The 21,957-nt window shown below is 41.0% G+C and overlaps 3 protein-coding genes across 5 annotated transcripts; 1 reads left to right on the top strand and 2 right to left on the bottom strand.

Moving 5' to 3' along the window:
* Window positions 1–5,497: 5,497 nt before the first annotated feature.
* Window positions 5,498–6,655, bottom strand: LOC115681813 (uncharacterized). Its single transcript, XM_030605889.2, has one exon. The coding sequence runs from the start codon at window positions 6,582–6,584 to the stop codon at window positions 5,637–5,639; it is 948 nt and encodes a 315-aa protein (XP_030461749.2). The 5' UTR covers window positions 6,585–6,655; the 3' UTR covers window positions 5,498–5,636.
* A 2,360-nt stretch (window positions 6,656–9,015) lies between these two features.
* On the top strand, window positions 9,016–15,136 carry LOC115664919 (uncharacterized). Of its 2 annotated transcripts, none has more exons than XM_030586792.2 (14): window positions 9,016–9,266; window positions 9,349–9,451; window positions 9,542–9,655; window positions 9,926–10,023; window positions 11,540–11,623; window positions 11,729–11,862; window positions 11,998–12,070; window positions 12,162–12,207; window positions 12,320–12,429; window positions 12,506–12,613; window positions 12,710–12,769; window positions 12,966–13,027; window positions 13,568–13,883; window positions 14,286–15,136. In XM_030586792.2, exons 1-14 carry the CDS (start codon window positions 9,174–9,176, stop codon window positions 14,487–14,489), a joined length of 1,605 nt encoding a protein of 534 aa, XP_030442652.1. In that variant the 5' UTR covers window positions 9,016–9,173; the 3' UTR covers window positions 14,490–15,136. The 2 variants fall into 2 exon arrangements, with proteins under 2 accessions (XP_030442652.1, XP_030442655.1); XM_030586795.2 differs by having other exon boundaries at window positions 9,349–9,445.
* An 8-nt stretch (window positions 15,137–15,144) lies between these two features.
* Window positions 15,145–17,159, bottom strand: LOC115664920 (acetylajmalan esterase-like). 2 transcript variants are annotated; one of them, XM_030586796.2, is made up of 5 exons: window positions 16,793–17,152; window positions 16,474–16,686; window positions 16,201–16,349; window positions 15,648–15,921; window positions 15,145–15,524 (listed from the first exon to the last, which is right to left on the bottom strand). In XM_030586796.2, the coding sequence occupies exons 1-5, from the start codon at window positions 17,061–17,063 to the stop codon at window positions 15,307–15,309; spliced, it is 1,125 nt and encodes a 374-aa protein (XP_030442656.1). In that variant the 5' UTR covers window positions 17,064–17,152; the 3' UTR covers window positions 15,145–15,306. The 2 variants fall into 2 exon arrangements, with proteins under 2 accessions (XP_030442656.1, XP_056164509.1); XM_056308534.1 differs by lacking the exon at window positions 16,201–16,349 and having other exon boundaries at window positions 15,648–15,926; window positions 16,793–17,159.
* Between the last annotated feature and the right edge of the window lie 4,798 nt (window positions 17,160–21,957).

Here is a 21,957-nt window from a genome sequence, read left to right on the forward strand (position 1 = left end):
CACCCAATAACGCACGTAGTGTTTAGCCTCACAATTCCTCACGAAATAATCTTTCAATCTCACGAATAAATTGACACAAATCTTACCACAAGATTTAATCGCTACAAACACTTGAATTGTTGATGTAATTCCACGACAAAACCACGAACCCACTACCAAGCACCCAGCACCTATGGATGTCACTCGGAAATTTGGCACCCACGGCACTCAGAGAAAACGATGCTTCAAGTCTGCTCACATCAACAACTACGTGCCAATCTTGCGGCAAAAGAACAGCCCTTATATAGCCCAAGAAGTGAACGCACGGTGGCCGACTCCAGCTTGGAAAGGGATTCCATGCAATCCTAATGGGATGCGGTCAACAAAGTCAACTTTCCTCTTCTTTTCTTTGACCGGCTCATGAAATTTGCCACGTGTCCATAATTTCCTTTCTTTCATGATCAGAAGCCCAACATCCACACGGAAATAAAATCGACCACGACTCATAAAAGAAAGTTTCCGTATTTGCATTGCACTATTCCGAACTCGCACAGGAAGTCCAAATTTCGGACTTTCCTTTTCTATTTTCTTTGCATCAAAGCAAAACGAGAAATATTCAATTCGGAATATTCAAATCTCCACAAATAATAATTAATCTCGGATCAGGTTTCGTCTATCGGGCTCAAACTCGAGACATATTTCAACAGCCACAACTGCATGGAGGGTATAAAGATCCCGAATTTTCAAGAATATCTTCAGAAACAACAATAAAGAAGCATAGAAAGAACAGATTTCATAAGATGACTCCCAGTAATGAGGATGAACCTTAAAAAGGGAGAAAGCAAGAGCCGGACATTTCTATGTTCCTTAATCTAAAGAGCAACCAGATGAACATGCATGTATAGTTTATTAATCTGCGGAAATGAAACAGGTAGTTGATTCAGAAACAGTGACCAACATCTAACATCCAGACTAAAACAGGAGGTGATCCTTCAAAACAGCTCCTCCTTAGGCAGACCAATAACGAGTTATGCTAGCAAGCTTTCGGTATAATTGCTAATCAGACATGCAACTTTTGCCATAGACCCGTAGGTTTCATTCAGAGGAGGCAATTCATATATTTTCCCACAAACAACTGCTTTAATGGAAGAAAGCACATCATTTATCTTTTCATTTAGATCCGGTGCACAGACAAAACTGAAGCACTGCCATATAAACTATCGCCAAATTCACCTGGCATGCTCCATAGTCCGTGACCTATGGAGTTTCATTCAACGGACTTTCTTGAGTTGCAAAAGAGAACTAGTCAGAGAATTACCGTGTGGGCAAATGACTATACAGGTCTAAAATCTCCCAAAACAAGCGTCTCTAATGGCAGTTTATTGAAAATTCAAGTAATCATCTCCATTGTAACATTGGATAATCTGAAGATACACGATGTCCACAAGTATTTGTGTCTACCTCAAGATCATCCAATGAATAAACAACTGTTGGAAGAAAACTTGCGCTTCTTGGCTAAAAAATATGAACTCAGAAACCTAACTATTTCTTCTCCCTTCCCATCCAAAAGTACAGCATAGGTGCTTGGAAATGTAGAAAGCCAGGTAGGAAGAGCTATGCTTGAATCTTTAGGATCGAAGCGACCACCAAAGCATCAACCGGAAGACTGAGGATGTTGCACAATCAGCTTTCTATTACCTGGTTCACTGCTTGGAAGAAGCTGGGAAGACATGCTCAAGACAGGAGGAGTACGATCGTTAACAAGCTTTCTTGACCTGTTAAAGAGGCAGGCTAAACTCATGGAAGAGTGCGAAAAGAAACGAATTTGGGAGGCTGTAAAAGAAAGGAAAATCATCTGTAAATTCCTCATATAGTTATGATCAAGGAGGCAGAGAGAGAGACAGAGAGAGAGAGAGAGAGAGAGAGAGAGAGAGAGAGAGAGGCGCTGCTCAAAGGCCTTCATATTGATGAACCCTGTCCACTGGCGTTGTTCAGCTGAGGTAAAAAAGGAAAAATAGGATTTGATTGGGGAACCGGCAGTGGCTAACATTTTGACCTATTATAACTTAAAAGAAAGAGAAGGAACTTGCAAGTAGATGCTTAAGATTCAGGCACTAGATACTGTAACTACCAATCATTCAATGGGTGCAGCGTCACTAGTCTTAACATATTCCAGGACTTGGAGTTAAATTCCTGAGGTTTGGAATGATATAAAAGCAATTGAAAGCAAGAAGTATATTCCATGTCCTGTTTACTTCATCTACACTTCTGATACTGAGTGGCTAGAGAACTAAAAGAGCTTTAGTAATGATGAAGTCCAAGTTCTTTCCTTAAAATAGCATGAGTCAAGGTTTGGCTTTAACAGTAGTGTTCTTTAAAAGATAGAAATGCTGAACTATACATGGCTTTTAAATGATTCTCATAAATGGGTTGACGTCCATTAGATCCTTACTAATGGAAAGATGCTACCCAGGCATAATATCTTCTTAATTAACTCAGGAGCCACTCTAATATATACCAGTGGGGAAATGATATGTTAAGGACATAAGCTCTCTCACTGGTGAACAATTAATCACTGTTACTTCAGTTTCACTATCACACATGCAACAGCACAATCGCACTCACCAAGAAACTCAGTTTCAAACACAAGGCGAGATATCCCTATCTGAGTTCAAATTGCCCAAATATAGAACATGATAAGCAAATTGACCAAGCAGATCCCATTTGACTGAACTCCAATCAACTATATCTTCCCTTTTGCCATTTGCAGTAAACTGATGCAGCATGTCAGAAATTCAAGCAAACTCTTTCACTGAAATGTTAAGTTCCAAGCCAATGCCTTACCGTGAGAAAAAAACATTCTCTGGTGGAAGCTTACCAAGAAAAAATCATCCTATCAGACATTCGGACACACATAAGAGCACCAGTCTGTTCACAACAGGATAAGTTCATTACCCAATTCTAACATTATGTAGTGATTAAAAGCTTCCACACTCATCATCCATTTCTAAGCCCTCAGAGAGGTATCCAAGCACCCCAAAAGAATAAGTTCATTGCTCAGTTCCGAAAACAAAGTAGCGAGCCAAAGTTTGAACATTCATTTCTCATCTGTCCTTAGTCTCTTGGGAATCTAAGCAAATTGAATATATTTTCTTAGAATAACAAATCTATTTGAGACTAGACAATAGAAAAAAAAAATTCAAGAATTAAAGGATCAAATCATGGGTCTTGTCATCCACACATTTTGGAGATTATAAATTTGTATTGAGCTAGCACTACGCAGATATTTCAAAAATAACTATGAACGTTGACTATATTTCCCTTTCTACGTAGAGTGTAACATGTGCAAGTCATACCTTTGTCATTTTTTCACCCTCACTATCGTTCACACCAAAACTGTAGAACTTTTATCTAGACTTCTCTCTTGTATCATAACCATCCACAAGAAACCTACAGTCACATCCATTACAAGGCTAATTGTCATCACAAGCAAAAAAAAAATGATATCATACATAATCTTTATTTTACCAAGCCTCATCAAAATACTCTGCAGATAATCACATAACCTAATTCTTGTAGAGTCATTTTCTAGTGGAAATTAAGTCAATGTGTTTATGTTCATTCAACAGCTAGATCCTATCCTCTCTATAGGTTATAAGCTTTAAGCAGAGGCTAGACATGTTTCAGTAACATTACTGGCACAGAAACTTTCGCTGAGCTGAGCCAGCATTAACTTCACCATATATATGCGGCCTAATGCTTAACCAAACCCAACTAAGAATCTGGGATTTTATAAAGAAAGCACAAAGAACTTGCTCCTAATCAAAAGGAAACTAAGGCCTTTATATGATTGACAATGTGGTTCGAGTTAAGTGTTAGATGAGAAAAGTTCTTTGTATATGAGAAGAACACATCAATGCTGGCAATAACAAATTACAATTAACGTTTTAGCAAAAAAAAAAACAAATTACAATTAACATTGTGCACCAATGTTTTTACTCTTTGAGATTGATAAAAATGCTGGCCTTGTGAAAAGATTAAAGCATAGTGGATAAAATTTCTTAGCATTTGAGATGATTAATAGAAATGCCAGCAATGTGCAAAACCATATTCATTGTGCTCATTGAAGTGCTTGACAAGAGTGCAAGTGCTTGAACCACATTTTAGTGCCATTCCACTCTTCAAAAACAGTTCCAAAGGACTAACACCGGATAGATATAAGTAAGAACTTCTCAGGTCAAATAGGACTTTCCATAGGCTAAGAGACGTACATTTAGCTGCAGACCCCTTTCTCTTCTTTCCTTGAGATGACTTGCTCATCCAACGTTGTGTCGAGTTCGTATATGTAACAAATGTATTACCTATTCATTAATCCGATCACAAGCTCGAGACACACATTTATCGTTTAATTTTTCACCAGTGGTAGCGCCAATTTTGCTTCAGAAGGGTCAATTCACCCAACTGAAGCAAATGTTTCTCAATATTTAATTAGCTGTATTGGTGAAAAGCTAATTTAATTGGTCGATTGTTAGTTTAGAATCCAGTGAAATTGCGACCACAAGAACAATTAAGTCTAGAATGTAATATATTATGCCTTTTACAGTAAACACGTGTTGTAGGCATCTTGTATACAGTAACATGGTTCTTTAATCAAGTTGTAGCACAATTTATGAATAGAACTCCAAATTTTCATGAAAATCAAGTTCGAATATCAATTGGAAGCACTAACTCAATAAACTCTCATATGTGGTTATGCCCTCCTCTTTTGCTGCTCTGCTCTCAAGATCATTGACAGTGGAAAAGAAGAGAATTCCTGTCATTCCTACAGCATAACTTAAATTCCATGGTTGAAAATAGCCATTGTCTGGTCAGAAATTTCACTACAATATTTGCTAAAAGCAACAGATATCTCATTCATTTCTCTTGAGCAAAATGGCTTTATATCAGAGCATCCACACATTCAAAAACTGCCTATCTTCAAATGGGCCCTATATTGAGGAGGACACATGTACAAACCACAGACTCCAATCCCTAAACTATGAGATATCCCCTCCCAATACCGAAAGTGAAGTATGCAAACAACAGCAGCGTTTTAAAAGGTCGTATTGTGAGACAGAGAGAGTGAAGCATATACAGTATCTTCAGCCTGGTGAAGGGCTTAATTAGAGCATCAGCCAACAAAAACCTGCATCAACGCATCATAGGCAAGATTGCAACACATTTGGAACATCGAAGAACTTTGCCAATATGAGAGGCAAGCAAGATACGATCTCAAAGTACGCTTTGAGTAAACCAGCGAAATGTTAAATAGTCCATTTTGACAAAGCTAATGACGTCGATTAGCAATATCTAGCTTGGGATGCCACTGGATTTCGGTCAAATGTCTTGCTCAACTTTTCTGCACATTCTTCTTCCAATGTGATGAAGATCAGTGAGATGAATCACAAATTTTTCAACCTTGTGTGGTTTGTGCTCTTACTTATCAACAAAATGTATTCAGCTCAAGTAGGCACCACGATTTGATCAAAGTTAGAGCATTTATTTGCATCTTTATTCATAATCAGGAGGACAAACCCAAAACCATCTAGGACAAATGCTATCAGTTACAGAAGCTATCACTCATTATCTACTGGGTTGCATCAAAAGAGCAACTCACATCACGAGAAACCCTTGCGAAGCTTCAGGATTGCAGCGTACATCTTCCTCCTCGATCCCACAGCATTTATCCCCATATCCTTCAAATCCTCCAGCGTCAGCATCGGCAAAACCTCGTCGTCAACCTCATGAATCTCGAAAACTGGGGCGTACCGGCTAAGCCCCAATTCCACCAGCCAACTCCGGACCCCGTCGCTGCTTCCTCCTTTCCCGTCCCTATAGTCGGATTCTCGTGCAGCGTCGAACTCGTTTCCGCCATTGTCGCGGCTCAGAGAGGCTTTGCCGCGGCTCGGCCTTCTCCGCCAGTTGTCGAGCGCCGCGGCATCGTCGATGGAAGCCGGACTGAGCTCCTTCGTCGGGGAGCCGGAATCGGCGGCACCGAAGTCCCGGAAACCCTCGTTGATCTCCTCCTCTTCCTCCTCTCTGATGTTGTCCGCGACGTGGTCCAGCTTCGACGACGTCCAGCTCGATCTCGGGCGCTTCGCCGCCACGCCGCGCCTCGCCTTCACCTTCCTGTTAGGGAAATCGAAGCCCGAGCTAGCGTTCTCCAGGTCGTGAAACTGACCGTCGCCGTTGACGAGGTGCGTCAGCGAGCGGGCCTTCACTGATTTGGAGGACTGCGGATTGCCAGCGTCCTTGGGGAGCCTCCACGACGACGTGGGCTTGGGGCGCCGCACGTGCGAGTCGTGGGCGACCGCGCCGGGCTGCTCGCCCCCGATCTCGCCGAGGCGGACGCTGGGCCGGCGCTGGCGCTTGGGGGCGAGCGGCGCGCCGGGATTGTCGGCTGTCGATGGGGCGAGGGCCGGGGCGGCCGCGGCGGCGCCGGCTGCTGCGGCTGCGGCGGCCGGCGGAGACGGGGCCGCGGCGGCTGCCGGCAGCGCCGCGGCTATGGCGGCGGAGGCGTCGTCGTCGCCGAGCGGGGACTCCAGCAAGTGTAGCTCAGCTGCCATTGGAGAGAGAGGGAGAGAGAGAGAGAGAGAGAGGGAGCGAGAGAGTGTGTCTGAGCGAGTCTTGAGGGTGGGACTCAGGTGCTCCTGGTCAACGAAGATTTGCCTATGTGCTTTTCCCTTTTATATGGAAAGAATTGGTAAGAAATTGATTTTAGATGATATAGAAATTTTCTTTTTCTTTTTTTTGGAATTGAGATGCTATCTATAGATATTGTGAGACACTCCAACCATCAAGATATGGTTTTTTCTTAAATTTGATGCCATTAGGGATGTGCAAGGAAAAATGGGCAAGGACCAAAACGCGTACCGGCCCGGCTGTTTCCAACCTGGATAGGACGAGGCAGCGCTTTTGGGCCTGTAGTTACTTGAAAAGGCTGGTCGGCTAACCACGGACAAGGCAATCGACAGCTGTCGTTACAAATTTTTCAGATATTGAAATATTGCCATCTATGAACAAGATAGAGTTTGCTAGCGTGTCAATCGAGGATAGAGACGACGGATAGACATGGACACGTAATTGCTAAGTGGCCGTTGCGATATTCTCGAATTTCGTAAGTTTTTTGTGCATAATCATGGCTAGAACCTCGTGACGTGTAACTAAATATCAATAGTATTATGAAATTACCCATCGATTTAGAATCCACAACTGTATTATGAGAAATGTTGTCATTGGGATATAAAAGCACTCGTTGTAGCTATCTCACATAAGCAAAGACAAAACATTTGTTCGTTTATAGTTACTTTCATCTGTAAAGTGTTTGCATATTCATCATTTCAGCATTTCAATTTCCCGTACCCTTTACATTTCCCACTACCTTTAGTTTTCAGTACTTGCATTGTCAATTCCTTTGCGGTACAGTGTCTTGTAACTGGGGTATTGGTTGGTAAGTCGGTTATAAGACACTATGCTAAGAACAGGCCAACCAGCAGGAGCCAAAACTCCCCTTCTACCATCCCCGGGCACGAGTGATTACTATACCAGCCTACCTAGAAAATAGTCAGCCGAAGCTGACGTGGAGTTTACCCTCTCCACCTAAGAGGCCCCCAAGTTCTCTCCCATTGTTTTTCTTCTCGGGAGAGAAGGAATACGAAGAAAACTTATAGGGAGATCTCTCCATCATACCAAGAAGTTACTGTCTCCCCTTGAGCTTTTTAAGGACCTACTCAGGTCCGGTCATTCACTTTTGTTGTCCAAAATCAACAAAAAAATCGCTTTCCTTAAAATTCATCAAATTCATCCATATTTTTAGATTTTCACTTTTTCTATGAAACTTTTTTTTGGCATTGCCCAATGTGACTCTTTTGTTAATTTGAGGAGATCGCATGGCAAGAACGAGAAATCAACAAGAGATTAATAATGTTGCTAGTAACAACAATCCGTTGCCACACGTTGGTAATGAGATAGTTCTACATCGCCAGCCGCTTAAAGAACGGCAGAAGATAATCGCCCAACAAGATAAAATTACGCTACACTGATGGTTCAAGTGATATTCACCGACGGGCGAGTAATTTGAAACTCATGCCTCGTGCTTTTACTAATCGTTTTGAAGGGTCTCGTGACTCTCGTGAGAAATTTGGTAGGGTCACATAGTCCTCAAAATACATTTTGGAACGCTATGATTATACCACTCAAATATGCCAATAAGTTTTAAAAACCAAAAGACCAAAGAAGGCAATGAACTTTGCGCCCAATTAATTAGGGAGAAAATTAAAGCATACACAGTTAGTGCAAAGAGAATATCGCACGAACAATCTGATCCATCATCGATATCGATATTTACACTATGATGTTTCTCATTAACCATTAAATCAACGATGAATTGAGACTTCTTGGAATTTTGTGTCATTATTTGTGTATTTTATAATTAATTACTTTTAATTTGGCTAGAACTTACACTTATCAAAATAGGTCATAGACCTATTTCTTAACTCATGTTGGATGGATTGAGTTGTTATATGAGTTAGTTATATTCAGTAAACAGATTATAAATAAGTTTAGAATAGTAAATCTCAAAATATTGTATTATTCAATCGGTTCAAACTTATTTAGACCCAATTTACCTCTATGACTCTCTTGCCTACACTCGATCTCGTGCTCGTTCACTCCATGCTCTCACCTTAATTTTGGTACGATTTATTATAGATTTAGTTAAATATAGAAATGTTTTAACAATATGGTTCGAGTCAGGTATATGTTACTATATTTATATTGTGTGAAAAATAGGTTCAAATGTGTCAATTTGGGCCGGACCATCTTCGACCTGACCCGATACACACGTCTAACGAGTCTACTCGAAGCTGTCCAATAAATTGCTCCTCATTGGACCCTAAAAAGCCCAATTCTAGAGCCCCGGCATCGGCTTAAGCCCATTTCGGCCCATTGACATTATCCACGGCAAGATCATCTTCATCCTCAGCACATTTCCACGGTTTTTCAATCCTACCGAAAAGCCGCCACCGCCGCTTCGCAGTTCCGCCCTCGCTCGCCGCGCTCTCCGGTGCCGGGCCACCGATTTCCGATCGGCGAAACGCCCCCCACCCCCACTGCAACGCCCATGACATGGTGAATCACCCACGCGGCACTCATCGATGGCGCTCGCTGCTGCCGCCCTCGGCTTCTCGTGCGCATTCTCGCGGGTTTCGCTCTACCGTCATCGCCCCCTCGTTTTCTGCATCTCCAAGGTCGGTACCTCTCTCTTGAGCTTCTCCTCTGCCCTTTTCGTGGCGATGGTTAGGACAAGAGGATGGTTGTGGGAGTCCGCAGGTGGGAAGCAGCAGCAGCAGCTGCGCCGTTGGAGTCGAATCCTCGGGCTTCGTAGAGGAAAAGCGGACGGAAAATGCTGGTCGTTTGATCGGAGAGGGTCAGTGTGAGCTCGTTGGAATCCTTTTTTCTTTTGGTGAAGTTGAAGTTTTATGTACTTATGTGGTAATCGAATGCTGTTTGTTTTGTTTTGTAGACGGTGACAGCCGGGCACCTCGATGGAAGAAGCTGAGTTCTGTGGAGCTTGGCATCAGAAGTTCGATGATTTCGAAGCCCACGAGAGTCGTTCTGAATGCGTTAAAGAAAAAAGGTAAAGACTTTGTGGGGGTGTTTTCGACTTCGTGCGCAATATACTATGTTGGTCAGTCGAAGTAGCTTTAGTTGCTAAAGGTGATGTAATGTAATTAGCTGGCATCAAGGTATCTTTTCATATGCTGCAAACGATGTGTTGATAGAAAAAGATGACAAGGCAATGTACAATTTCGACTAGGGCAGCATATATTTTGCGTATTTCCTGATTGCGAAAGTCGCACATTGGGCATTGGTTTGTGCATGGACATGATCTCACTTTTTATTGTAGGTTATGAGGTATATCTGGTTGGAGGCTGCGTGCGGGATCTTATATTGAAGAGAACGCCAAAAGACTTCGACATTATAACCTCAGCTGAGCTCAAACAGGTTACTCTTTTTTGGATAATTGGTTGATTAAGCACCTCTTGGCAGCTGAGATGCTGTGTATGCCTGGAAGAAATGTGATAATACTAAAGGCTGTACTTTAGAAACTATTGATCGAACACGGTCATGCTAAATTAAAATGCATATAGTGTTGGACACTCGCCTAATCACCATTCGTGTCTACTTTGCTGTGATATTAATTTACGATAAGAGCCATACCCTCCCAATCTTATGTAATATCGGCGGCGCCCTATCTTTAATATTTGTTCTTCTTTCGGTCATGTCCCTAATTTTCTCAAACCACATTGACTGGGTCTTCTGCTATGCCACTTAATCGGCAAAGGTTCACTTGATGATAGTACATTATTTTGTTGGATGGTTTTTAAATGTGCTCATGATTAGCTTAAAGTATTAAAACCTTTGACACAAACTCCAAAATTGACAAAAATTATGACATCAGACCAAGTTTTTTTTTCAAAAAAAAAAAGAGTGTCCGAACTGTATTGAGCATGCAACAAGCACAAACTTTTTTTAATTACTTCTTAGACATTTTCAACCAAGGTTAATTTTTCACGACCCAGTCACTACACAATCTTAACCTTTTAAGTCTGGACAAGTTGTGATCTTCCTTAAGTTTAAACTAACTTAGTTCTATTTCTTTGATTGATATAACTGAGTTCTAATTTATGTTGTGAAAGTGACCGAAAATTAATGCATGTCTTAATGGGATTCATTAATATATCTATTGTAGGGTATCCAAATGGATGACTCAGAGATAATCTAGATCCGTAGGTGTACAACTTTGGTAGCTTGGCAATCCGTAGGCTTTGAGGTTTGTTACGAAGTCTTGCCAGAGGATTGGATCCAAATAGTAGATGCTATGTTCATTTATGCACCTTAGATTTCTCAGATGGAGTTACTTTCTTATGAGCGTGATTGAGGAAAATGTCAGTAATCTTACTGTTTTTATGTAAAAATTAAACTACCAATTTTCCTCTCATTCTTTTGCTTAAAATTCCAGCCACCTGGAAAATGTTGGGACTGCTTAGCCTTCCTAAGGATGAAAATGTCTTTGTGGCCATGATGAGGCGTTGGTTTTTCCTTCATTAATAGGGGCAAATTTTAGAGGGAAAATTATGCCTGAAGTCCTAAACCTTTTGCTAGAGATGTAGTTGAGTCTTAAACCTTTTTAATTTCCAAAATGTAGTTATAAATCTTGTTTAGAATTTGCAATTTAGACCTCCCATCATCAATGACCTTGACTTTTTTGCATGGCATCCTGTAATAGGTGCCACGTTGGAAAAATTGGGGAAGTTCCATGTGGGGAAAATTGGGGATGAAAATTATGGAATGGTCACATTTGAACTTTTTAAAACGGTTTTGAAGTACTTTGTGCAAATGAAAAGGCTTAGGACTTGACTTCTAGTGACGATTATTACTAGTCTGGTTATTTCATGGTAATTTGAATTGCTAAAAATGTTGAGGTGGTTATTTAAACTTCATTCCTCAACTTTCTTAGGTACGAAATACCTTTTCAAGATGTGAAGTTATTGGCCGACGATTTCCAATATGCCATGTACATGTCGATGAAACTGTCATTGAGGTTGGTACATTGCATATACTAAGTTAACTTTTCTTTGTACCATCTTTTGTTAGCAAAGTGAAGTACTATATGCATCATTTTCTGTTGATTATTTTTCCTGGATAGGTTTCCAGCTTTAGCACCTCTGGAAGGAACTCTTTTGGGGGGCTCAGAAACAATGTCAAGAGACCTCCTGGCTGCTGTGAACGGGATTATGTGCGATGGAAGAATTGCCTAAAGCGGGATTTCACGGTCAATGGGTTAGTTGCTTGAATCTGACTCGGAGTCAATTATGTTATTGCTTTGACAGTATATATAGATGCTCTATGATGTCGCTTCTATTGGTGAGAATAATTTCTAAGAATTTTTTCTAAGATATCTTTTTCTTTATGCAGATTATTCTTTGATCCCTATGCAAAGATAATATATGATTATGTTGGGGGAATGGAGGACATTAAGAAAGCTAAAGTATGCAAATGGCCCAAAGTTATTTTAAACTGCATTACTTATGTTAAAAATCACTCAACTGGTGGATCTCATAAGGAGTCTTTGCTTGTAGGTGCGAACAGTAATACCTGCAAATCTTTCATTTGTGGAAGACTGTGGTAAGTCTTCATCCTTTTGTGATGTTCAAATAGCTGGTTTGGAAGTTGTAAGTTTTATGCTGTCGAATTTAACCTCAAGAGAGATATCTGACTTCTTTAACACTATTTACAGCTCGCATTTTACGTGCATTTAGAGTCGCATCCCGTTTGGGATTTCGTTTCACTAGAGAAATAGCTCTTTCTCTGAGGGTCTTATCCCGTTCTGTATTGAGACTCGACAAGGTATATCAGTTTCTTGTCTTCCATGGCTGAGCTACTGTTACTTGAATCTCATGCTCTCTGGCATCCATTTCTCCAGGGTAGAATTCTCATGGAGGTGAATTATATGTTGTCATTTGGATCTGGGGAAGCTTCTTTGAGATTGCTATGGAGATTTGGACTTCTAGAATTGCTTTTGCCCTTCCAAGTACGAAGTCTTTCGCCAGGTTTTGATAATCTTCAAGAACGAATCCTTTTTCACATCTCTCCTTGTAAAGATTTTCTAATCAGCAAAATCATACAGGCATCATACTTTGTTTCCCAACGTTTCAAGAGACGTGATAAAGGATCTAACTTGCTCCTGGTTAGTCTGGGTCTGCACTGTTCCCTTTTATTTTTCACAGGCCAACATGCTTTAGATGTTTCGTCATATAGTATCCTTATAATCTAACAGTCAACTACAAGAAAAGATCTTGTATTTGGAAATCACATAGTCTCGTAATTAAAGTTTATATATACTCATTTTCATTTCAGTCATTGTCACATTGTCTCTGTTGCAGTCATTGTTTGCCAGCCTTGATAAAGTGGTGGCACCTGATCGGCCATGTCATAGTAGCTTATGGTAAGATCTTCCAGCAATTCAGTCTAATATTTGTGGAACTTGTAGCATGGAGCTCAGGACTCACGGAAGCTGCTCCTTTGAGATCTTGTTGTTTGCACCTTCAATTAGGCAATTTTAGCTGCTGATCATCATCGTATGTCCTTGCATCAGTGAACATGACCTAAACGTTATTGCGCTGCATGAATGCTTGAGTTTCTTCACAAATCTTTTGGCTCTGAGGAGAAAACCTTCCTTTTTAAGATAAAGGAGATTTAGCACCTGTTAATACACACACGCGCACACACACACACACACACACACACACACACACAAACACACGTATTCATGGACAGTATGACTCGGTGATTCTAATATGAATGCGCTTTAGCTGATATTGTGCTAGTTGACAAGCGAGCTTCCAGATCACCGTTTGTGTTTCTACTTCATTGCATTCTTTTTCTTGTGATGTATAACATTTGTTTCCAGTTAGCTTGATCTCTTGGACACCAAAATGAATTATTTTGAGCTGCCTACAATGTACTAGTGGTGTTGCTGTCGCAGGTTAACTATATTGGCATTTCATAAGGCTCTTGTTGATAAACCACGGGACCCTTTGGTTGTTGCTGCATTCAGCCTTGCTCTCCATAGTGGTGGTTCTTTGTTAGAAGCTATAGAAATAGCAAGAGGAATCAATCAACCACATGACTCCAGTTATCTGGAGCTTCGAGAATCTCCGGTGCTTCACTCAAAACTTGCAATGAGGGATGAAGTTATTGATCTTGCTGCATCAATCAAGGATGTATTATTTAAGATCACTTGTGCACGTTATGTTTCCCAAGCAATGAGCATGTACCCCCAAGCACCTCGCACTGATTTGGTAAGAACCCAATATGTTGGGCGACATGGGTGTTGATAATACTTGTTGCAATAGTCTCCCAGTTTAGGTAAAACAAATAGATGCACGGGGTGAGATGATTATTCATTGCTGTCACTTTGGTTTGCCCAATCCATCTGGGGAAAAAGTAATCTTTTATGAAATCTCGTATGATTTCTCTCTTAATCAGTTTTTTATAGTCTTCGTGCTATTTCAATTATTGCGATACAAGGGGTCCTATTCTAACAGTTTATATCTTTCTTTGATATTTATCAACTAACTTGAAATTCTCAGTATATTTTATGTTCATTTGAATTCAACCTGCTAATGACATTTTAATACTCACTTTAACATCACATTTCGGTGGTTTTGTGTGCATTACTGAACATCTGTTTTTCAATTAAGGTTTTTATTCCGGAGGCCTTGCTACAGAAAGCGTGCAGGATATTTGATTGTGTCAGAAGGGGCATGGAGAGGGGAACTGTGCCTAGACAGTTAAAAATTGACTATGATTCCCTGTCATCGGGGAGCTTGCAAGAGGTTCGTCGTACATTGGCAAGAATTGTTTTCGACACAGTGTATCCAAAAGAGAGACAAGAACGTTCTTGAGGTACAAAGCTCTGTTTCTTCTGTTATTTTCTCCTCTGGAATGGTATCTGTGGACATTAGTTCTCAGTGGACCTTCAAAAGAAACTCAAAGTAGTAGGTGACAGATTGCAAGTTGCTGGAAAGGGCATTGCGGTGCCCGAGGCTCCCACATCATATGGCAAGTTTATGTCAAAGAATAGATTTGTCTTCTGCATCTAAAGTCCAAATTCATGAAAACTTTGCGGATGTTGGTAACCTCCAAAGGATTGGAATAAAGATGCGGTGGTTCAGCATTAAGTGGTTTGCAAAAGAATAGTGATCATTCCCCCTATTAGATGCTCCCATGGAGAATGCTGAGAGTGGATAGAGAAACAAAGCATCACTGTAACATCTTTTCCAGTGGACAAGTCATGTAATTTCATATGGTTCTGTTACACTGTTATCGCATCGAATGTGAGCTGTCCATTATAATAGTTAGAAGAACATTGCTATGTACCCTCTTTCTTTCATGTTCCCCTTCTCCCTGATGTGAATCAGTGCAGGTCTAGATGAATTTTTGTCCTCAGTGTACACAAGGATTTGTAATGTAAAAATAGCGAAGATGTTGAGAGAATGTTCCGCTACCAGATACTAAATCAGTAAAGCTGTCTCCAGAAAGGAAGATGCCATCTCGACATTTGTACTAGCAAAAGTAGTTTATTGTGTACTTTATGATTCAACCAGCTCCCGCTTTATTTGAGTAGATCATCCTTTATTCCGAGTACAGGGAAAAGAGATTTGAACTATATTTGAGATGAATAGTTAATTATGTACGGGTGAGCTGGTGTTGCCCTTGACTCTATGTGGCACAAGACAGTTCCGGGAAGATTTTGTTGATGTTGTACTCTGTAATACGGCGATGCGCCTCCTGCGTCAGATGTACACCATCCCAGCTTATGAACTCATTTGGATTGGGGCAAGCCGTGACACCTGTTGATCCACACGTTTGGGTGAAGTTGTAGTTGTATGATCCCCCAGTTCCGCAACAAGCTTTCAAAGCTGATTGTGGGTCGAATCCTACAATGTAGAGCAAGAAATCGTCCCATCCTTTTTAGCACGGGAGGTTGACAGCATAGCCAAAGCGATAAAGTCTATGACAGTACATGATGAAACAAAAACGGTGAACATGGATGTCTTTACCTAGATGAGAGGCTCGGTCAAGCACATACTTATAGCCATTGTAGTAGTCTCCATAGAGTATGGTGGCTCGAGGGAATTCCTGTCTAAGCTTAGCAAGTGCGACTTGAACGTAAATGTTGCGGAATTGTGAAAAGGCGTTGTATGCTTTTAGGCAACCTTTGTCGTCGTATGCGTTTGAATCATTGCTCTTGAAAATAGACAGGTATATTGGGGAGCATCCGATGGCAAAGTCTCCGAACACCACTACTTTGGAGGCACCCAGTTTAATCAGCTCCTGCACTTTAGAAGAGAGGTCCAGTCTTAAACTGAATTTATACCGAATTATTAGTTCTGTTCTATGTATATATTTCATTAGACATTAGGGGGAGTGAGTTTATGACACTTTCGCTGGAAATATTTGGTAAATCATGCCAGGCACAGGCAGATCAATAAAGAAAATACAAAGTTCACGAGTTTAATTGGGTATTTCGGGAGTTCGGGGTTTATCCATTCAAGATGGGTGTTCGTCGTTACGGGAAAAAAAACAGAACACCGTGTTCTAAATCGATCTTACCCTCGTGACATTTATGGTTTCTTCAACCAGGGGAGGCACATAAGTCAGTACTTCTAGAATAGATTTCCCGTAGAGAAAAGAATAGAGGAAGTCATTGCTTCCCATCTCCCCAACAATCACAAGAGATCTCTTCAACTTCTTCCCACACTCTGACACAAAATCGCATGTCAAAATCACAATGACAATCACAACAATACCAGTCATACAGTAATAAAATAATAGATCATATATTATGCAAAGTCACTAGACATGAAAAGGAGAGTTGTGGCATACCAATTTGTGACCCGCAGGTTGAATTGAGATGGTTTCTGAACCAGTTGAGCTGGAGGCGTAAGGGAACATCAGATGCCGGCACGGTGACGTTTCTTGCAGCGTAGAATGAAGAGTTGAGGACGGTGCTTCCGGCGACGGCGAAGTTGACTCCATGCTCAAAGGAAAGATTTTTGCCCAAATAGGGATTCACAAGAGGGAGGCCAAGCGCCATAGCTGCCAAAGAAAAAGGATCATTTTAAACCCTTGGTGATCATCAGTATCATAGTTTTACATAGCACTCATTTTCCTGGGAGGGTTTTGGGTTATTTTAGTCCCGTACCAAAGTAGTCGACTATGAGGCGGCCATCGGAGAAGCGACCGGTGGGCTTGCCGAGAGTCTCGCCATATGGGAGACGAGCAGCTTGGGAGCCGGTGTCGTTGGGACCCACCATGCGGATGAGGTTGCCGGTGTCGGAGGTCGAGTCTCCAAACTGGTATATGGCGTTGATCGGACAAGGACGAGCGGCCTCGCCGTGGACACGGCCCGTGGAGAAGCACAAGAAGGACGTGATGGTGAGAAGAAGGAAATGGAGAGGGATCTTTGAGGGCATGATGACTGAGTGGATGGCTTGTGCTTGCGTGGAGAGAACTGGATGGATGTTCGGTTACCTTGTCGGGAAATCGTTAAAGCTTCGACTCTATATAGATGTATAGAGAGAGAACTTAATTCTTCTTTTGACTTGTAGCCACATATAGCTCGAGAAGCAAGAGTAGGTTAGAGGTTTCAAATTCGATTGCTCCCATCATTTGAAGTCAAACGAAGCGGCGAGATAAGGCTGCGCATGGCAATTATTCTGTGCCCGAGAATAGATTCTGGTTAGAAATGATTCTTTTTTATTCTGTGCCCGGAAATAATTTCTAAGCATTTGAAGGCGTTTGGTAACTGCCAAAAATTTCTATTCATAGAATAGAAAAAGAACAGAAATGTGTTTGGTAACTACACAAAATTTCTTTTTATTAATAATATTTTGAATTGTTTAATATTTCTTTCTTTTCTTTTTTCCTTTTTTTTCTTTTTTTTCCTTGGCCATGGCCGGTCGCCTGCGCCGGAGGCCAGGGCCGGCGAGGGCGTCGCCGCCGTCGCTGGTCGCGACGGTGAGGTCGAGCCTCCCCTGGCCAAGGCGAGGCCGACCTTGCCGTCGCCACCCCCTGCGACGGCGAGGTCGGCCTCGCCATGGCCGAGCGAGGCTCGACCTCGCCCAGATCTGGCGAGGCCGACCTCGCCGTCGCCAGGGGTGGCGAGGGCCACCCTCACCGGCCCTGGCCGGTCGCTGGCGGCAGGCCGGTGGTGGGTCGGGAAGAGGATGAAGAACAAATAAAAAAGAAAGAAGAAAACCAAGAAGAATAAGTTCCGGAAAAATTGTTCCAGAATCAAGAAGTTACGTTTTTTTGCTTCTTGATTCTGCTCCAAAACTGATTTTGGGATCAATTTTTTGCAAAATTGTGTTCGGGTACAAAAATTTTAACAAACGGATTTCTATTCCCAAACTGATTCTGGAAACAAAATAACAGAAATTTTTACTATTTGGCATGTTGGCAAACGGGCCCTAAGTCTCATTTAAAGAGTTTTACTAATCTTACCGTTGACTTTGATATGTTTTACTCCATATATCTTTCGAAGCCTCGCCTACGTTTATTTTACGGAAAATAAATGATTTGAAAAATATTTTCCTAAAAACGATACTTGTATAACTTGAAATAATTTATCAATGAAAAATGTTATCGTTATCGACTACAATGTATTGTATCGCTTACAAAAATGAATGAACGAAAAATACTTTGATTGTCAATGAAAATTTTTAGACATAAATTATTATCAATAACGATAATATTATTCATTGACTAATTATTTCAAGTTACACAAGCGATCATTTTAGAAAAATATTTTTCAAGTCGTTCGTTTTCGACAAAACAAATGCACCCTGTATTTACGGCGAAGTTCCCATTGTTCTTATTTTTAAATTTTTTCAAACTATCATTACTTGAGCTTGTTACACAGTGAAATATGTCGTCTAGACTCGAATATGGAGCTCTCTCTTCCACCCCATTCAATCGGACCCACCCCGACTGGACCCTTGAAGAAAAGTAAACGCCTTAGAAGGAGACATGCGAAAGTGATTTGGGTCCCGTAATTAATCAGGTGGTGGCCAACTTTGAATTTGTGACGAGTCTATTTGTCCCTCACGATTGGGAATTTCGTCATGTTGGTGAAAAGAACAAAATTGAATGTTCTCGATTGATTCAATCCCTCCACTTTATTTTTTATAGGCACGTAGCTCACGAGACTATTATTGTCGAGTTTTGACGACCCCACAATTCGAATCGCGTTCCGAACATGACCGAGCACAAACAATAGAAATTCTGTATTTAGATCATTCGACCGAGACCTGTGCCCATTTCTTTCCTAGCTCAAAAGATTAATGAGCTAATTCGTGACTCGGGATGATTTTGTTTAAATCAATGACGTACTTTTCTTGGTAGTGAATGAAACACATGCTTGATAGAAAATTGAATCTAGGATAGCTTACGGGGGTCTCTTAGGGTTACGGTTCAATTACGACCGCACGTGGCATTGTTTCTTTGTCGTGTGAAAGTTGCCTTGGAACATTGCATGGGTCATTTTCTTGATGGATTTGGTCCTCGGAACGACTATTCCATTCTCTTTTCATTCTCAGTCATCCCATTCATCCCTTTGGCTGCGTTTGGTAGTCCGGATTTCTAAACATGATAGGACTGGATAGGATAGGATAAGAAATCTTGGGATTTCTTCATATCCTATCCATTGTTTGGTGGACTACGGATTTAAAGTCGGATAGGATAATTTTTTTTTTTTTTGCTATTCACGGGTCCGGAGGAGTCGGTGAAGGAAAAAAAGCCGAGAAATTTTTTTGGTGAAAGCGCACAAGGTGTGAGGATGAAGATGACGGCGAGTGGAGCGTAGGGTTTCTGAAAAAATAGTCATTAGAAATCCTATCCAGGTCTATCTCACCCCTCCCCTCGGATTTTTTTATCCGGTCTATATCCGACCTTATCCTATTCTGGACCACCACCAAACACAGGATAGGATAAAACATATCTTATCCTGGCTTTTATCCGGTCGACCAAACGCAGCCTTTATTCTTCTCTCTCTGGCCAGAGGGCGCAAATAAAGTTGTGGATTTTATGAACGAGTGCCTTAAATGAGTGTTAAGAAACCAACAAAGGAAATTTTAGGATTTTCAATACACCAATTATTCTTGTGTATATCACACTCAATCGATACTTTCAAAATTGAATTATTCTACATAAAAAATGCTTAACAAGTGCCCCAGACACTTGTCGAAAAGAATCTACTATGATATTATTGTTGGTCTTCCTTGCTTGGTCAAGTAAAAAAACTCGAGTTGAAATCGAGCTTGGAAAAGTTCCGTGAATTCGCAAGAGGATGATGAACACGAGGCTCTTTTAATTTATTTCTTGGAAATTGGAATTTGTTTATGCAATGTCTTAATTATCAAGAAACGTCTTCTCTAAACCAACTTAGTGATGCGGTACAACAAAATCTGAATAAAATAATGCTAAGTAAGATTACTATTTGCACTACTCCTGCAAAAAGAGATTATTTCTATGTTCTTTTCCCCAACTCTTCTCCCAACGACAGAGTAGTTTGCACAGATTCTTCGAAGGGCGGGCCCGGAACTTCCGCAATTGCCCTAGTTTCTATTAGGAACCGGAGCAACAAGTTCAATGGCATCGGCTCATTTGGTTCTTGCCTGACGTGCCTAAATTTGGTTTATCTTTCGGTTGGGCAATCCTGGATAGACTTCCTACATCTGATCATATTGATACATCCATGGATGATATTCTCAAGCTGGTGAAGTTGACAATCACACACTGATTTGACGGCAATCACATATAGATTTGACTGTTGTAGTGTGGAAATATTATTCAAAAAGTCCTTAATATTGTACGACGATCAATACAATTCTATATTTATAAACACTGCCTTTCTCTCTTCCCTTTTCCAAAATTGTCTTCATTAGCCTATATTTTTCTAGATTATTGTCGTTTCTTGAACATTCTACATCAGAAGTATAATAAGTGGCTGAAAAATATATGAAGAGGTAGTTAGACCTTGAAGAGGTAGTTAGACCTTGAGGTGTGTAGCTTAACTTAGTGGTAGTTAGAGCAAGTGGTTGTAGATTGTTCAGCACGTAAAATAGAAGCAAAATTCTCTACTTGTGTAAGACATAATTTGCTTAGAGAGTCGGTGCATGAAGGTCCTTCTCCATTTGTGTAAACGCCCAAAAATAGAAACATGTAAAGAGAAGTGTCGAGTAGTGTGTGAGTGGTGTTGAGTGTTCGTATAATATTAAGAGTGTTAATTGTAAATTCTCAACAAGTGATATCAGAGTAAGGTAGTTGGAGACCATAAACCCAATGATCGAGAGTCGTGGTACCCGAAGACAGTGTGGTTAGGGACCATTGTATGTGAGTAGGCGATCAAGGACCGAAGTACATCGGAGGTCTGCTAGTGCACAAGTCAGAGATTGTGAAGTCAGTTGATCTAGGACCATGCTTACTTGGTTTAATGTGGGGCATTACAACCCAGTCACGATGGTGGACTTTTCAAGTTTGGCAAGCAGAGTCGAGAATTTCAACAACTACAATTAAGTAATTGGAGTATCCGCATATAGTATTGCTGGGTCAAAATTTGTGGGAAATTGTTAGCGGCAACAACACCACACCATCAAAGCCGGTAAGGCTCTTTATGTTCTTGTTGTTGTTGTAGAGGATCAATTGTTACAGTCTATCAAGAGCGTAAAAACCCTGAAGGAGGCATGAAATAGCTTGGACGAATTGTTTGCAAGGACGAATGATGCCAAGCTACAAAAGTTAGAAAACAAGCTCCTCTCAATCTTGCATCAAAATATGACAGTAAGTCAATATTTTCTAAGTTAGATCTTTGTGTGAATTACAAAGTTAGATCCTCAAAATGCCATCTCTAAAGCAAGAATGAGAAGAAGTAGTATTCACGGGTTATGGCAAGAGAACAACGGTACTGTTATGGCCACCCGTGGATGGGTGAAAGAACCAACTTTGACCGAGTTGGACAATATAATTGGCCAATCAAGAGGCTTTAGACAAACAAATGTCTAAGGCCTCGATTAAGGATGATGAACCTGCATTCTTTAGCAATAAAAGAGAGTTCAAGAGCCAGATGAGAAATGGTGCTGGCACTGAAGATGGCGAACAAAGGAAAAGTCATGGAAGTGGCAACAAAAATGGAGAAGCGCTCACCCAAGGGGAGCTCATCAAGATCATGACGAGGATGGCGATGAAGATGAGAGCAACAAAAGGCATAGAAGGCGGTGCTACATCTGCGACAAGGTAGGACACATTGCTAGAGTTTTTTGGTTCGGGCGAGAGTAGGGAAATGCTGCAACCTTTATCAACAAGGGTATT

The sequence above is a fragment of the Syzygium oleosum genome, unplaced genomic scaffold, assembly GCF_021117445.2.
Source record: "Syzygium oleosum isolate NSW1041296 unplaced genomic scaffold, Sole_v2.1 Sole_v2.02, whole genome shotgun sequence".
Taxonomy (NCBI): domain Eukaryota; kingdom Viridiplantae; phylum Streptophyta; class Magnoliopsida; order Myrtales; family Myrtaceae; genus Syzygium; species Syzygium oleosum.

Coding starts and splice junctions, on each gene's coding strand:
- LOC115664920 (XM_030586796.2), bottom strand. CDS start 17,063: ATGCCCTCAAAGATCCCTCTCCATTTCCTTCTTCTCACCATCACGTCC. Junction 16,687..16,792: donor CCTCATAGTCGACTACTTTG/GTACGGGACTAA, acceptor TTTCTTTGGCAG/CTATGGCGCTTGGCCTCCCT. Junction 15,922..16,200: donor AAACCATAAATGTCACGAGG/GTAAGATCGATT, acceptor TCTAAAGTGCAG/GAGCTGATTAAACTGGGTGC.
- LOC115664919 (XM_030586792.2), top strand. CDS start 9,174: ATGGCGCTCGCTGCTGCCGCCCTCGGCTTCTCGTGCGCATTCTCGCGG. Junction 9,656..9,925: donor GAATGCGTTAAAGAAAAAAG/GTAAAGACTTTG, acceptor TTTTTATTGTAG/GTTATGAGGTATATCTGGTT. Junction 13,028..13,567: donor CCATGTCATAGTAGCTTATG/GTAAGATCTTCC, acceptor TTGCTGTCGCAG/GTTAACTATATTGGCATTTC.
- LOC115681813 (XM_030605889.2), bottom strand. CDS start 6,584: ATGGCAGCTGAGCTACACTTGCTGGAGTCCCCGCTCGGCGACGACGAC.